This window comes from Macrobrachium rosenbergii, chromosome 21, assembly GCF_040412425.1.
Source record: "Macrobrachium rosenbergii isolate ZJJX-2024 chromosome 21, ASM4041242v1, whole genome shotgun sequence".
Classification (NCBI taxonomy): domain Eukaryota; kingdom Metazoa; phylum Arthropoda; class Malacostraca; order Decapoda; family Palaemonidae; genus Macrobrachium; species Macrobrachium rosenbergii.
This window is the reverse complement of record NC_089761.1, coordinates 40,074,383-40,091,892: the sequence shown is the minus strand read 5'-3', so window position 1 is coordinate 40,091,892 and position 17,510 is coordinate 40,074,383. Positions and strand designations below refer to the sequence as shown.

General features: G+C 34.2%; 1 protein-coding gene across 2 annotated transcripts; it reads left to right on the top strand.

Moving 5' to 3' along the window:
* Positions 1–1,144: 1,144 nt before the first annotated feature.
* On the top strand, positions 1,145–15,971 carry LOC136849988 (ribitol-5-phosphate transferase FKTN-like). 2 transcript variants are annotated; one of them, XM_067123534.1, is made up of 8 exons: positions 1,145–1,207; positions 3,196–3,515; positions 5,537–5,675; positions 7,181–7,292; positions 8,606–8,773; positions 9,902–9,996; positions 11,285–11,543; positions 12,504–15,971. In XM_067123534.1, the coding sequence occupies exons 2-8, from the start codon at positions 3,204–3,206 to the stop codon at positions 12,718–12,720; spliced, it is 1,302 nt and encodes a 433-aa protein (XP_066979635.1). In that variant the 5' UTR covers positions 1,145–1,207; positions 3,196–3,203; the 3' UTR covers positions 12,721–15,971. The 2 variants fall into 2 exon arrangements, with proteins under 2 accessions (XP_066979635.1, XP_066979634.1); XM_067123533.1 differs by having other exon boundaries at positions 7,178–7,292.
* The last annotated feature ends 1,539 nt before the right edge of the window (positions 15,972–17,510 follow it).

The following is a 17,510-nucleotide window of genomic DNA, read 5'->3' as shown; positions in this document are numbered from 1 at the left end:
TGCGAGCAGAATCAAGGTGACTTTCATTTTGATAAAAATAACAAAATATTTATGCATTGAATGATATAAAAAACTGTTCTTTATAGATTTTTTTGTGACAGATATTTGAAGTTTCTTTTGATAAGCTGAAAATATCAAGTAGTTAAAGAAAATATTGAAGACATCTTTTTTCTGAGTGCTATAACAGCGTAGATTTGATTATTAACATGGACTACACCGGATGATAAAAGAAAAAATCCCAGAATGTGTTTGCATTAATGTCTATGACGAATTGAGTTTGCTGGTCTCGCAGAGCGCCTAATGTGGATTGGGACCCTAGTAAAAAAAAACAGCCTTATAAAACGACAAGAATACTTCATGCACTGAATGAAATTAAAAGCTGTTTCTGGAGAGATATTTTCCTGATATATGTTTTGTTTCTTTTGGCAAGTCTTCCATCCTGTTTTGTTGGTAACGACAACAGTTTCTATATTCCAATAAGAGAGGTGGAATTTTATGAGCATTGCCTTACATTAAATCTGATAGCTGTTTTGCTAGTACATGGTACCATTGTCAGTGTGAGATGTCATTCTCCTTCTCTCTATCTATATAGATAAGCGTACATACATGCGTACATACATAGCCTACATACACACATACACAGTAGCACTGCTTGAAAATATTCTTTTATAAATTCATACATCTTCTCCACCTAGTTTCATTTGGCGCTGATATAATTTTAGATATAACAACGACAACTAACTGACAGAACACATGAAAGCTTTTAGAGAGTAAGCCTGAAACCTGCATGCTATGAACGTACCCAACATCATCTTGATGATATGTTACAAGCTCACAAAACTCTTCGTAGAAATCCACATTAATCATCAAATAACATTTTTATGACGTTTTGGTATAATAATGCTATAAAAATATTTCTAAATATTTTATGTATTAATCTTTGAGATATTGATCGAAAATATTTCCATTTTAGAATATCAAAGGATAGATCCTATCATGTTATATTTTTCTTATTTATATACGCATTAATATAATTTTAATATGTTTGAAATATAATAATAAATAAAAATTGTTTGGAAATATGGATAATTCGAGAGTTTATAAATATTTTAAATCAAACATTATCTTAGAGTTTAATTTGACTGTTTACACCAGCAGACGATACCGCACCTGCATGTCAAATTAGGCGTTCGTTGCTTCAATTAAAGTAAGGATCGCATGTCAGTACTAAGTGTCAACTGACTTAATCAGTTGATCGCACTGTATCTCGAATTACCTTTCCCCATTTAATAGTTCTGATCCCTTGAAGTTATTTGAATGAAAATTAAATTGATATGTTCGGCGTTAGTCTGCTGTATTTCAAACCATTATTGCATTTTGAAAATGTCATTTTCCTGTTTCATTTTATTATGTTTGAATGTGTGTGTTTTTAACGTTTCTGACATTCGTTTCTTTCAGTAGCAAAGAAGTACTTTAGAGACATTGGAACCCGCCCATGTATCATACAGTTTTGGGAGCCAAAATAGGAAGCCGTGTTTTTGAAGGGTTGGGGTGAAACACAAAACAAGTGAAATACAAGGACCTTAATTCTATTAATATCCTAGTTCTTATTAAGCTTAAGTTGAGTTTTTGGAAGGGTTTCAAACTATCATTATGCATTTGGGTAAGGACCCTGTATCCAAAGTTAGGTTAGGTGTGGTTGGTTAGGTCATAAAGTAGCAAAACATGCATCAGAAATGTTCACAGTTCACATTAAAACATGGGAAAATTATATTTTCTTCAAGCAGAAAGTTCCATAATGGTGTGAAGTAAAATATACTGGCCAAACAACTTGTTTTCATGTTTCCCTTACTCTTACAACTGAAAAATACAGGCGACCTTAGTTGAAAATCTGTCTCCAGTTTTGATTAAGTGCAAAATGGAAAAGTAGGCTATGAATGGAATAGAGGGAAATAGGCTTGCAGGTAAAAGGGAATTAAATGATGCATAAGTAACACTACCATACCACACTATTTTATTGAAGTAGGCAGTATGTTTAATATTTTTTATCTTTTGGTTATTGGTGCCTGTCATGGAGGATGTATTTAAAGCAGTGTTCTAGGTTTGGAGGTATTATTTTGCAAAATTTCCCTGTCAATACTTTCTTAGCTATATTACGGTAGATCTAAGTAGTAGCTCCACGGCGGCAATTTCCTTCTAACTTGACTTTTTCCATAGTTTTTTTGGTTGCTAATTATGGATTTACCTTCAGTTTTTGTCTCACGAATGTAATTAACCCCTGAAGTCCATCCAACAAGGGGTTTCCATATGCGATCTTCACGAGAAAGGGCAAGGGTACATCTGTTTGGAACGGTTTATATCCCATCCGGCAAATGCAATAACTTGTTAATGTATGGGTACCACCCCCCCCGGGCCAGTACTAAACACTGCGAAGGGATATTCCATTTGGCAGACAACAAACAAATGCACTGCCAGTATCAGAAGTCCTAAAAGTATAGAAAAAAACCAGTTCCCTAGGTAAAAACAGATGCGGAGCTAAAACTTAGAATTACCTATATTACTATTACCTTTGTTTGAGAAATTTGCTAATAAAAAAAGTGGTGAAATTTAATTTTAACAGAATATTGGGTTAATATATATTTTTAAAGCCTTCCTAACTTGAAATTCAGTTTCACCAAGGGATTATTGATGGTAATTTTTGCATTTTTGCGTATTGTTTATCATGCAATCCTAAGTTGTAAAATAATGCAGTATATAAATTTTATGGTTCATTAACTTGTGATGTTCATTAGGCTGTGTCTTTGGTATACTTTTTCTCCCCTACAATAAAAAAAAATTTTTTTTTTAGGGAATTTCCATTTTTCAGAATGATGGCTGTAAAGTATAGGAATTAAATTTTATTTATATTTACAATGCTTCCATTATAAATTGTGCCTGGCTATCACTTAATTTTAATTACCATAGGATTCTCATCTTACAGAAAAGTTGATAAGGGGGAACACATTGACATTTTTTTTTCTTAAAAGTATCTATGTAGAAAATATTGCCAAAGCCTTAGAAGTTTCATACAATATTTGTAAAATTAAAATTTATGAACTGTCAGAGTAAAAATTATATTTGAACAAAAATATTTCTGTGTTTGATTCATAGAACTAAAATCCATTATAATTCCAATCACGTTTTCTTCTTTTGCAGACTTGAGAATGATCAAGAAGAAGAAATTGGCTCTGATTCTGGGGATTGTCTTTGGTTTTGTTCTCTTAGATCAGCTTTATCTTCACTTTTGGCTTTCGTCAAATAGTACTAACTTCAAGAGATCTCTTGATATTGATGATGTTCGGCAGCTTATTCAGGCTTCAAAAGATGCAAAAGTGACGACGATTCTTTTTGATCCAGTCATTTTAGAAGCCTGGCATGGCAATTCTGATGTAGCAGTTCCAGGAGTCTGCATCTTTTTGTGCCATGTCATAGGACCTCTGACATTTGCTGTTACTTCTGCACAGCTTAGAGACAAGGTATGTTACCATAGAATGACTCTATTAATGATGTATTATTCCTTGAAGGAAATTTTGTTTCATATCTTCAAATACTGTACATACAGTAGATATTTCTGATAATGGTATGAAAAGAAAATGTGCTAGTATCAGCTACTGTTTACTGGGACTGAGTGAATGTAAATCACCACTTCACCATTGGCATCTGTTACATGGTAGTGTACAGATACATTTGTACACAGTTTATTTAGGTATTAGCAGCTCTTCAGCATTTTAATAATTACCTTTCTCCCATTCCATTATATATTTTTTTGCCCCCAGTATGTGTACTGTATTACACTTAATGTCAGTTCATTAATGTGCAGTGTTTAGTTTTCAGTTTTCCATAGCATGAAGACTCTAATTGTCATTTGTATTACGTTTAACTCATGAGCTCATTACATTTGTTTCTTGCTACCCGTAAGGACTATGCTCTCAGAAACCATAACAGACCTTGAGTTTGGAATACAATAACCGTTTATTTATTCACATCCTCACCATCAGGATACATGGGATAAACTTTGAACTGAAGTATTGTCATTAATTTGTCAGATAATTTCTGTTCTGTCATAAGCTGTATCTATCTGTATGAGCCTTTAATGTTTTATTAGTTGTTGAATGATTCGTTCTGCAGAGTGGTTTGGAGATAGGGACTAAGACGGGCTAAAAGTCCACTGGAGCTCAAAGTAGCAAATTGGTTTACATTTCTAAACCTATGCAGAGTATATTTTATTTTTAGTACTTGCAGACTCTTGGGCTACAGTAAATCCCAATGAAGCAGATTTATTCTGGAGTATTTCCACTATTTCACACCAGAGTATTAAGGTTGATAAATTCAACTGTAACAGTACCATAATGCTACATAAGCAGTAACTGAAGTTATTGAAAACCCTATTTGTGCAATATGGTTTGTTCATAGTCGAGCTATATGGCTCAGTGTACAGCAGCAGCTTTGACTTTTTAGAGGTCTGTTGAATGGTTCAAATTCTGCAGGACTGATCAGAGAGGCAGACACTTTGCTATCCGTGTAGACATCCCATTATATATGTAATCGGATAGGTTTGTAAAAAGCAAAATGGATGTTACAGACTTTACACACACAAAACAAAGCCATTACAACACCTTTTAAAAACATAACAAACATCTCAGTCTCGAACTCTCGCCCTACCCGGCGCAACAACTTCCCAGCTGGGAAGAAAGGGATTTATTCTGGTAGTGATACATGAAATTTCGCACCAGAGTATTAAGCGTTCAGGCAGGGCAACTGATCGAGAATTCAGGTCTACCCCAAAGCCAAATCAAAAGTCCTTCAAAAGAAGGCAGTAACTTATGTACAAAAATGGGAAAACCCTACGTTAAAAGAAGAAGAAGGAGGTTTGTCCACATAGTCGTATAGATGTAACATTCCCTCTTGATGTCTCTCCCTGTAAGATAGAGCCATTAGACTCCAGTCTCATAAAACAGAACAAATTCAGTGCCTTTCATCCAGTATTGAATGTAATTACATCATCTATATGATATCGCTCCAAATAACTAACTTGCAGTATTACTTAGTAATATTTGAGTGCAAATGGGTAAGTGGTAAGAATAAAGTACAGTAATACATTTCAAAGTACTGTACGTAGTAGTCACAAAGTGGAAAATCTTGCAACAAACTGAGATACTGTAATGAGTTATGAAAGACAAGATACTGTAGCTGGTATTCTTGTAACAGTCATAGGCAGTACTGTACTATAGTGGGAGGATGTAGGTTGAAGTGAAGTACTGTACAGTCATTAGTTTCTTGCAGTGCATTAAAATTCTTTAAAAATCTTGCATTTTTTTTTTATAAAATGCCAAATATTAAGGAAGATGGAAAATAATGCCAACAAAATACAAATCTTGGTTACAGAATTTTATCCTGTCAAGAAGATTGTCTATTGTTTTTATTTATTGCATAAATTATGCACTCATTCTCATAAAATGAGATTTACTGTATACTTTATAACATCATTTCTTTTCAGCCAGCGTTTCTTTCTCGGTTGGCACAGCTAGGTTTCACTGTTACTTTGTTCAGCACATCGGATGGAAAACGTTCTCACGTGTTCTTATTCCGTTACGGATCACCTCTACATTTGACAGTGCTTGATGTCAATTCAGCAGGTATTGTTATCATTATTCATATGTTGTATATTTTTTTGGTGATGAAATATATTAATAATGATACAGCTATTACTAACACCAAATTACTAATTTTGGTAAAAAATTTTGAGTTTTATGTTTATGTACAAGTATTTACTGTATTCTGTTAGTCTTCCAATAGCCTTTGCCTTTTTGTTGTTTAGTTGGAGAAGCGGAATGCAGAATTGCTGGTTGAAAGCAAAGTGATAGTCTGTAGATAAGACCTGCTCAGTAGGTGAAACCCTATTCCAAATTCTGAATATTTCTTCTTTAGCCTAATGTCAGGTAATCATTTTTGTGTAGCTCCTCCCCTTCTGTGTTCTCAGTGTTCAAAGAAATATCACACTGTTATTCTTCAACAAACTTTGGATATGTGTATGAGTCCTTATCATGTAGGTTGTGCATAAAATGCATATTTAGACTTAAATTTTTGTTGTATGAGCCACTTTAATTTCTTTACCATGTAGTCATCTTTACTGGAACCAGTTACTGTAGTATTTGCAGCCTGTACTGTAGTGTAATAATTTTATTTTTGGCTTTGGTAGTGCAGTATCTACTTTTGTGAATGCGTTAAGGTTTTACTTTTTTCATCGACATTATAAGTAGAGATGTCATTTGAACATATGGAATATGTTCAAATGTAACGTCAAAGTTGCAGTAGAGACTGAATGTGTCATATATGCAGTCTTAGTCCGGAATTCAATCAGTGCAGTACAAATGCAACTGTACTTTTAAGTCTTCCATTGCTGATCAAGTAGGAATTTGAAAGATAAGATGGGGTATTCTCCTCTGTGACTGTGTCTTTGTGCATAATTCTGTAGTACTGCTGTTTCTGCTGCTGCTAGTGTTGCAGTGGATACTGCAGTCCCTTCCTCCTCTATTTAGTTTTCATCTTGTGCTTTGCCTAAACCTGTAGCGTATACTTCCGTTAACTGTGGCTGCAGCAAATTTGGCTACTCTTCACCCTTACAGAGCTTCTCATTCAAGATCTTGTCTGGCCTATGGTGGTTTGTTGCTGGAACCTCTGCATCCCACCGCAAAGCCAGCTTCTCTTATGCACATAATTTTCCATAAGTGTAGCTTACACTGATATCACCGTCATCACAGTAGGAGGCAAAGAGGCTTCCCATGTTTCTCCCACCAGCCTCTTGCAGTTATGTCTGCTTCCACAAGAGTATTCTTAAGCCCTACAGAAGAAAGAACTCTTTGAAAATTATGCACCAATTACATCCTGGGTGGAAATCACTACCGTGGCAAATCTACCCACTGTTCAGAAAAATATCATTGTTTTGACAATTTCATCTCTTGTCATGTCACTGTCATAATTCTTCTTCTTGACACCAAGTGTTTCTGCATAGGCTAGTGCATTAAGTACATTAGTAATGTGGTGGGTTTTTTCCATATGTAGCATAAAAATGTATTTAAGATTTTTTGACATGAAGCTAGTTCAGTTAAAATCTTAGCGGTTGTTTCTGCATTATCAGCAGGGTATTTGCGGCAGTATGCTCTAACAGGACCTCCTCACAATATGGCTCAGGTTAAACAGTACATCACAAAGGATGCCTGGGACCAGATTAAAGTTGACCGTGCTTATGAAAGGTAAGTTGAGATAATAAAATATAGAATTTATGTTAATTTGGTTTTCCCTTCTTCTAATGGAGATTTATTCAGGTCTGTAATGCTTGGAGCCCCTATAAGTACAGTACAGTATCGAATTCCAAAAGTATGCCTTATGCTGTTGTTCCCATCGCCTTAGCAAAGTAAATTGCCCAACTTAGGATAAAGTACATTAACTAAATCAGAATTTCAAATTTATGGTAAACTTTTAACAATTCATCACAACCCCATCATACTGCGTCTCATTTGTGGTCGCAGACGTCCCGAGATACCCACTGGCTTTTGTCTTTCCAGACAGATGAAGAGCATGTTTACATATTTGTTCTGTGGACCCATCATTGTTTACCAGTACCATCATAGTTCATGTGTTTTTAGTACTGTAAACAACTTTTCAAGAATCTCTCCAGCTTTTTGCTTGGCAGTCTTTAATAATTTGCAGTCATCTCATTCATAACTAAAGCATTCATACATCTTTATCTTTGATAACTGATAACTTCCTTTTCAACTTTCCTCCACCTTTTTTTGGGGAAAGTACAAATATATCCTTTGCTAACTACAGGTTTTGTCAGTATCACTGACTAATTTTTACACTGCTTCCCTTCTCACCAGAGATTGGGTTGTCTGCAGGTCCATGTTTTGCTGGACCTTGTTGCAAGACCAGACAGCCTGTTGCCAGATCTGCACCACTGCTCATTTCAGAGATGAAACTAGACAGATAAGATGGACAGTTCACTTTAAATGAAGGAACATGGCAGTGTCAGTGTATATTTACGTATTAATTTTTGCTGAAGGGGGTTATTGTGCAAATGGGTGCAATTGTACTTTTTAGAGCCATTGGTCACAACAGAATCAGTTTTACATAATTTTAAACGTCCTTCATTCATCGCTCATTCCTCATAAGGGAACATAGTTTATTTTTTCTCTGTATGCAACTAACCAGCACCTTCTCGTTTTACTCTTGTGTTTTGTATTCTTTCAAGTGACAAATTGCACCATTGGACACCCACATTAAAGCTGGAGCTGTTAATTTTAAACCTGCCCACTAGATTGTGATTCTGGCACAACAAATTAGGTTATCATGACTAATTATATTTTCAACATATAAAACTAACATGATTGCTTGTACCTGCCTATGGGTTCACAGGGCTCATACTTGAATGATTGCTCTTTTGTCTGGAAGACAAAAGGTGTTGTGTTTCTGGACACATTCATGACTGCTAATGTGAGGTGCAATGTGAATTATGGGTTTGTATGAAAAGATAAGTTTGTTTTATAAAGTTACTTTTGTTATACAGGCTCACTACAAAGGATGTGAAGATTGATGGTGTTGAACTCACAGTTCCCAGTGACATCTACACATTTGTTAAGGATTACAGAGATGCTCATTTCATTCCCTGTAATGAGTCCAGAGCAACATTTTATAACCTTAAACACATGAAAGGTGAAACTCCAGAGGAAACACGGTAAGATATCATTGTTATGGTAATATCGTCATTATTTTATTGAGCGCTTTCTCAGTAAATTTAGTGTTTGATCACACTGTGTTAAAATTATATATTGCAATTTTTTTGTCCAAAGAGAAAGTTAGATTATTGAGTATGCTAAAAGTTGTGTGATAGCTAAAAATGTAACAAATATGATACCAGTGTTTCTATAAGGTACTAACCATTTCTCTTAATTTAGATGTTTGAGCAAACAGAATAAAAGTTTTCCTTGAAAGTTCAAAAAGTAGAAAATAATTCAGTTTTAACAGTTCAGCTTTGGAAGTTATAAATATATAAAAAAATGATAAGCTTTTAGTCTTTTTCAAAATAGATAAATATCCATTAAGTTCATGTCTGTGCAGTCTTTGAAACTTATTAACATTTTCTTTTCATGAACAGGATTTTACCTGCTTCCTCTATCAGTCCATTCCATTATTCTTCATATTTATTGGTCATGCCTCTTGAGGCCAATACCTGCATTGAGAGTTTTCTCCATTGTTAGGTTTTTATCTTTCTTAGGTGATCACTCTTTTAAAACATAATATAGCATCCTATGCTTGCACCTCAGGGTGTGGGTATATAGTACTGTACATTGTTCCTTGGCTTCACTCAACCAATAAGGGCCCCAATAAGGAAAACAGCCCAGTACAGAAAAGGAAAATGAGAAGTAAAGAGTAAATTACTATAGAGAGGCAAGATAAATAACAACAAATAAAGTAAATAGCAAAATAAAATACAGTGTACTGTATGAGACAAATAGCATATATAATATGGAGCGAGACTTATGTCAGCCTGCTTGTCAGTAAAGCATTTGCATTGCCAAGTACAGTATGAGTAATAACTTGCCTCAACAACCATGAGATCAAAGTACAGTAGTTAGTATCTCCTTAACTTTATCTCCTTTTGAAGGAGCACTGAACAACAGAAAATATCAGTTAAAAGCACTTCAATTCAGGCAAATATTTGACTGATTTAATCATGAAATTTTGTGATGTGCAAAAATAAAAGTCCTGGTTTGTAATTATGAGGTATTTTTTGCATTTGTGTAAATTTAGTCATTTATTTTTGTATGATGTGTTTGTTATTACTTTCCTAATGTTTTTGCAGGTTCAAACATAAAGCTTGGAAACTTCTTGGTAAAGCCAAGACAATTTTGGATCAGCTGAAAGTTCCATTCTGGCTCAGTAGTGGAACTTTGTTAGGTGAGTGTTAAAATATGCAGTGTGCATTCTCATCTGTCAGTTTCATTTGCTATCTAACAACTGCTTTGCTAGTTTGGAATTGGAATTCAGAAGTTTGTTTCCCAGTTTGACAGTCTTGCATACTTTATCATGAAGTATTGAAAACTGCAACTGTCCTTGGTTGTTTACATTGTTGTAGACAAGTAGACAGCCAAGTGATAAATTAGCTATATTTAAGATCAAGAACACAGATAACCAGAGGGCCTTTACAGCAGGCATAGCATAAGAATCATACTGGTGTGGTGAACTCTTCCAGCTGAGACACAGGTTACACTGAATATTGATTAAAGTCATTTGTACTCCACTTGTATTTCCATTATGATTGCCTTCAGAGCAAAATACCAGGTCCCAACAAAACTTATGAGATTATGGGTCATTTCACCATTTTAACCTTATTACCTAATGATTGGATACTTTTCATGTTTTAAAAGGTTATAATAGAAATAAATAAAGGCACATTAGGATCTCTGGAAATATTTTGGAGAACTATACCCCAAGCAAAGTCATTGCTGTTGAGGTCAGGCCAAACTTTTACCATTTTTTATAGCCAATTTGTCAAGTGGCAGATGTTTAACTGCTGCTTTCATTGTGTATTTTTGTCACTGATCATTTGATGGCTGTGTAGTTCTTGAATGACATAGTACCACTTGGTTATTGATAAAGAAGGTGTGCATCATCCACGACGCCATAAATCATGAAGATATTCTAAGATCATTTAAATTTATCAACATTTATTACTTGTTCCTTGTATTTCTTATTATACAAAACTGAAATAACACTGCAGTGTCACTCTGAACCCTAATTGTGACTTAGAATAAAGAAATAGGTGTATGCTTCATATAGAGCAATGAAAAATTAATTATATTCCATGTACAGAAGTGTATATTGATGAGAATGCCCTCCTGCCAGTTCCTCCAAATGGTTTCTTTGGCATATACATCGGCTTGCCAATGGAGCAGTGACTCTGTGACATAGTAATGGGGCTTCCTTTTAAGGGGATTGTTCACTTGGAGCAAGATTTCTAACTCCTTTTGTCTGTTGATTATGTAGTTCTTGTCTAACACCTTTGTTTATATAGAACAGGATTATTTGGGATGAATCTTACCTACTGTTAAAACAGCTTTTATCTCTGCACTGACAGGTGAGGAGACGTAAGCTATCTTGAACAGTAGGTAAATATCCAAATAATACATTTTTTAATGGGAATTTATATTATTCTAAATTATGCAATTTTTATATTTTCCAACAGGTTATTATCGTCAGTGTGATATTATTTCTTGGGCGATGGATGTCGATGTCGGAATATTTATTGAGGATTATACATACAGGCTTATTCCAGAATTTGAAAACAGAGGCTTGCGGCTTACGCACAAATTTGGGAAACTCTCAGACAGTTTGGAGCTTTCTTTCAAGGAAGAAGATATAAAGCTTGATATATTTTTCTTTTATACTGAAGGAGCTACTATGTGGAATGGTGGAACTCAAGCAAAAACTGGGAAGAAGTTCAAGTAAGTTCTGGTTTTGTTGGTTGAGATTTGATGAATATTGTATTCTCAAAATGAGTTGACAGAAATTATGAAATAGTATAACCTAACCATTAAAATTTAACTGCCCCCTAAAATGTTGATGATGGCTCAGAAATAGATTTTTTGATTTATGTGCAGTGCATAATTCAGAATTTGATGTAAATCCTGGACCTTTGGGAAAATAAAGATTTATTCATGTCTTATCAAGTACTTCATCAAGACCACATGTCACATTCTGAGACTCATAGGGCATGTGTAAAGAAATTGTTCTCTTACAAGAAAGTAAAATTGAAACTGGGTAAAGAACTTGAATAGCTAGGTGGTAAAATACCAAAGACAAGAGTGAATGGATGAAAATCAGTAGGCATACAGTAGTGCAGCTGGGAGCGAAAGAGTTGCTGCAAAGAACCTTTAGTGTGCAGTATTCTGCAGTTTGCCATACTATGTAAAAATTAATCATAATTTAACGTATTACTTATAATTAGCCCTTTTCAAGGTCATGAAATCATCCCAGATGTTTCAGTCTCTTTTAGAAGAAAGAAAATGGTAGTCAAGTGGTGGAAGTGGACATGTGTGAGTGGATGTTAGATTTTCAGTTAGCTAACAGTCTCATTATTCGTGCATCTACAATAGAGTTGACTGCTTTCATGAAGACCAAAGATGTTTAGCTATTTGTGATATTTTGAGGACTGATTTTTCTTTCATTAAGGTTTTCAGCTTATTAATTAGTCAGCTTTGAGAAATTATTTAGACCCTGACCTCTACAAAAATGTTGACTGCCAAGAAACCTAGAGAAAAGGAAAGACAAAAATTGTCAACCCAGAGTTCTTACTAAGTAGAATGCATGAAAGTTCAGGGTGTTTGTAATTTCGCATGATTTTTCTTAAATACTCTATATACAGTGGGTTCGTCCATTGTACAAACATGTATTTTTCTTTTCAGATATATTTTCCCAGCGTTTACTTTGTGCTGGACAGAATTCTTGGATCTCAAAGTTCGAATACCATGCCAAACAGAGGAATATATTCGTGCAAACTATGGCCCTGCATGGTTCACACCAGTTAGGCAGTGGGATTGGAAATCCAGTCCTCCAAATGTAATAGAAAATGGAGAGTGGCCAGAGGCGCAGTGGTCTGAAGTAATTGTTGTTAAAGAGTGAAAATTAGGGGTGTTATAGTGTGATATCTTGTATCTCATGAGTGAACATTAATGAGTGAGGGAGTTGTAAGTCTATTGTTTTGTTAAATAAAAAATTTTATCTACTTGTGAAAAAGTAATTTAATAATGCTCTGTAGATTGTGTAAAGAATAGACTGTCTTTTAAAAAATGTATGTACAGTACAGTACTCACTACTATATAATTCCAGTTCTTAGTTACGTGCACAATGATCTAGTGTGTTTTTTCCTTTGGCCAGTTTTGAAATGGAAAATGAAAGGCTTGAAAAATTTATAAGATGTGATCATACAAGATTTACAAGTCCGATACACTGCTTTTTATTCAGTGATTTTTTTTTCTTTTACTATTTACATGGCCAACCTAAGTGTATGAGGGGGGGGCCAGTTGATAAATTGCTCTCGCCTTTTCTACTTTTTTGTACTAATATTTCTCATTTTTTTCCTTTTCATGTACTGTATTGAGTTCCTCTTAAGAAATACCAACACATCAGCTGCATGACTCAGGGACTGTATTACTAACTTTTAGTGATGTGTCTCGCAATAGTTTTGCCATACATTATGTGGATAGTAGTTGTTCTCTTTTATTATGCAGTAATTGCATTCTTCAAATACTTACTGTCCCTTTTTTGAGTCTGAAGTATAGGTATCCTATGTTATGGAGAGCTGCTGACTCCATCAGGATTGACCATGAATGTGGAAAGATTTCTTATTATACTCAAAAGGAGGAAAAGTCCCTTGTACCTTAAAAAAGCTCATGGTGATCAGAATTATAGCCACAGCCATCAATTCCAAAGGTTTCATCATTGTTCCCTGGTATCTTACCATTGAGAAGTTAAACACACTGTTAACAGCTAGGATGTCAAGGTCTAATAATGAAACCTTGAGGCTCATTTGCCATGGCTATAATTCTATCTATAGCTTCTGTCTCTTCATGCTATTTAAATTTTCAATAAAAAAGGAAGTTTTCTTTCTTAAAGGGGCTTATGACCACACTGATGCTGCCACCAAGAATGTTTCCTCTTATTGATTGTTCATCTTATATTATTTACCCCATCACACTTTTGGGTTCTGTGTTAAAAATTTTGCATAATCTTATCCTTGAGTGTCATGGTAATGATAATTACTGGTCTTTAGATGACTGATGTAAGATTACAGTTGTTGGGAATGAGTTGTATTACTGTCAGTATTGCACAAAATATTATCTTAATCATTAAGATACAGGTAAAAAACCCAGCCTACAACACTTATGTGGAATCTCACTTTTTTTTTTTATCTCTTTTGCTTTAGGATGTTTCTTGAGAAGTAGCTTCTTATTTTATGGGGGAGCTGTTGCCAGGTACAGTGCTCTTAGAAATTTTAATATGATGGTGCTGTACCATATCCAATTTCTTAAAAGACTACCCACTTTAGCTTTTTCTTTTTTGCTCTAAAATTTGTCATGGATAATTGAATTGCCATTGTTCTTTGTGCCTTTGAACAGCTTGCCAGTGTTTGTTTTCATAATGTACTATATCCTAAATACTCTACAGGACTGTATAAGCATCCATAATTCTTGAGGATGCTTTCATTGTCCCACTTTGGAAGTGGAAACACAAATCTACTAACTCATGTAATAGTTTGGTTATTCTCTTCTATCATGTGAATAATGTTTAAAAAATACACTTGATTTTATTCATCAGTCTTATCAAATTCTGTTAATTGAGTTTTTTTAATCTGTTGTCTGTATCTAGTCATCCCTTGTCAGGAAGTGATATGTACAGATTCTTGGTACAGATGGGCTGTGGCAGACTCACATTTTCCAGAATTAATTTTCTTTACATTTCTCTGCAGTTTAAGTTTGCCTCTGTTGTAATTACTCTCTGCTGTGTTGGGCTGCAAATTGTTTATCACTAGTTTCATAACATGTTTATGTGAGGGACATTAGTCTTTCTGTGAGGTTATTGTTGCTTTTATTTTCACTTTCAGGCAATAATGCCTGTCTAAAAAAATATCTGGGAACTGACTGACAAAACTTTTTTTAGTTGAGTTCTTCAGTTACTGATCTCTGTCCTATAACTCAGTATAGTGGTGCTTTGAAATTACAAAGTATTGTATGTAATCTTTTTTATTTTGCAAGACTAGATTTGTTCATTTGCTTTATCTTTCATAACACTCAGTTCTTTGTTACTGCCTTTTTCGTACTTCTCTTGCATACATTGTCCTTGGAATGCTGCAATTGAATGATACAAACTCTTTCCTTCATTGGCATATAATATATTAGACTTACTATGTGGACATGTGAAATCAGTATTTGTTTCCAATGAAGTTGTCTTCTCGCCCCTTATCCCTGTTCAGATCGTTCAGAGGTAACCAAAATATAAACTCAATTTTATTTAGATGATAATACACTGCATTAAACAATGCAGACAATTACTGTTTAAACATTTTATTGCAGTATTCGTATTAATACTTTTTAAGAGCAGTGTATTTTGGGTATTTGTCTTGTGACACTGGGGCTGACATCACACATTTTTGTTATGCAGTAAACCCCCTATATTCGCGTTCTCATGATTCATGAACTCACCCATTCACGGATTTCTCTGTGGAACGTATATACACATTATTCGCGGAAAATGTGCCCATTCACGGTATTATCCACTGAGAAATATTCACTGATTACTGTATTTTCATATTATTTTCATGACTAAATGAACTTTTTGTGATAAAACTATTAAAATACTCAGGTATAAGCATTTGTAGGGATTTTTTTGTGCTTGAACTATCAAAATAAGCAGTTCTAAGTGTTTTTAGAGGGGTTTTAAGTATTCATGGATTTTAGCTATTCGCGGGGTGAGTGTGGTACGCATCCCCGCGAATACTGGGTGGTTTACTGTACAGTAGCTATTGATAACGTGCCCAAAGTCTTAATGAAAGAACCAAGTGGGCACTGATGTAATTATATGCCTTCTAAAGGACAGAATGTTCGTATGTGATAAAGATGAACTATAAGAAAGAGAAAAAGACAGAGTCAAGTTCAGTACAGATGATTTTGAGAAAAAGTAAACAATGAATAGGAATTGAATTTGAATACAGTAATCTGTGGAGAAATGGTGAAAACTTTTTGATTTTCGAATACTATAATATTTAAGTAGATTCACGGATTCATTTTTTAAACAGAATTTAAAGATATGGTCATCAAAGTGTAAAATCTTGAGGTTTTGCACATAACTTTATATGGCCAAATATGTAGGGAAAAGGAATTTTTTTAGTGATGATAGAAAGATTCTTGTTATTATAAGACAAAATATTTTTATTGCTAAATAGTTTTAAATTTACTTCATATTTTACAAATTCAAATAACACTGTAATAAGACTACTGTATGTGGTTTATGTTGTTATACTATAAATACTAGGATAATTGTTAAGCACTTTGATCAGTTTTATGTATTGAAATCCAAGAACTGGTTGTTGTCTAAAACTCCAAATTTAAAATTACATAGTCTGTCTTTGGCCAAGGATCTTAAAGTGAAAAAAAAAGTTCTTGTTTGCCTCATGCACATCACTCAACTTGAGGTTTTGGTGAAGTATGGGGTTATTCCAAAAAAGAGATGAAGCATTATATTTTCTCTCTGTTGAGTATTTCCGTTATTTTCCTTATGGGTGAAAAGTCAGTGTGATCCTTTCCTTTTATTCTTGATGATGTAAACAGTAAGGATATATTTATAGCATCCTTTTTTGCATCAAAAGCTGTAACAGTTAAAAGCCAGGTCTTCAGGATCGAAACTGTCTCAGAGTTTAAAGTATTTTAACTGTGATTGTTTGTTGAGACCCTGACAGTTAGTATTTTCCTTGTATATTTTTAATTCTTTATATTTTTCAAGGTAGCAGGTGAATATCCTCTGAAACTAGTTGGCTGGTACTTTGGAGGTGGATGATAGTTTTTCCAAGATATGCTTTACCTTTACATATTTTCAAGAGTTACAGGTCTGCTTTTTCAAGGTCAGAAATGTATTTTTCAGCATTTTATTTTGTCTGAACTTTGACCGTTTTTCAAGTAGTACAAGTCAATTTAAAGCTACCAAAAATTTATTTTTTGATTTTGCTGAAACAAGGTAACTCATGTGCAGCAGTGATTACATTGAAGTACAGTTGCATTTTGCAATGTCAACATCAAATTGTAAAATAGATGCAGGTGAAGTGTAGTTATAATTATTATTCCAGTCTGTTTTGGTATTATTGAAGCACATTTGCCCTAGTTGGAAAGGTAAAAGAGATTTGATGAGTACTTGTAAATCAGCTCCTCTGTATCTATTGTAACCTAGGGCAATAAAAGTTTGTGAGCGCACACCAAATAGGAAATGGAAATGAAAGATATCATTTGGTAAATATTAATTTTTTTTAGGCCTCAGACTTGGGAAGACTGAATGTAGAACTGGATTTCATGAGTTCACTGAGGTCCAAAACCCAACAATGAATGATAAATTCAAACTATAGTATATTTTACTGGGAATGCCATCCTCCCAACTTTATAAAGGACAACCACACATGCAGCAGAATACTCAACTGAGAAATGTAATGGCTCCTTTCATTTCAGGAATAATTTTTTTTAAGGTAAACCATAATACAGCAAGTTTAATGCAAGAGTGAAATAAGAGGTAAGAACTTACGGAACAGTTTTGTTTAGTTATGTATATTTCATACTTTCTTGTTTGTTCAGATGTTTTTTGGTATTTTGATTAATGTACTGATTTTCATTTTTTACAAAACCACCAGCAGTAGTCCTAAATGTTAAGAA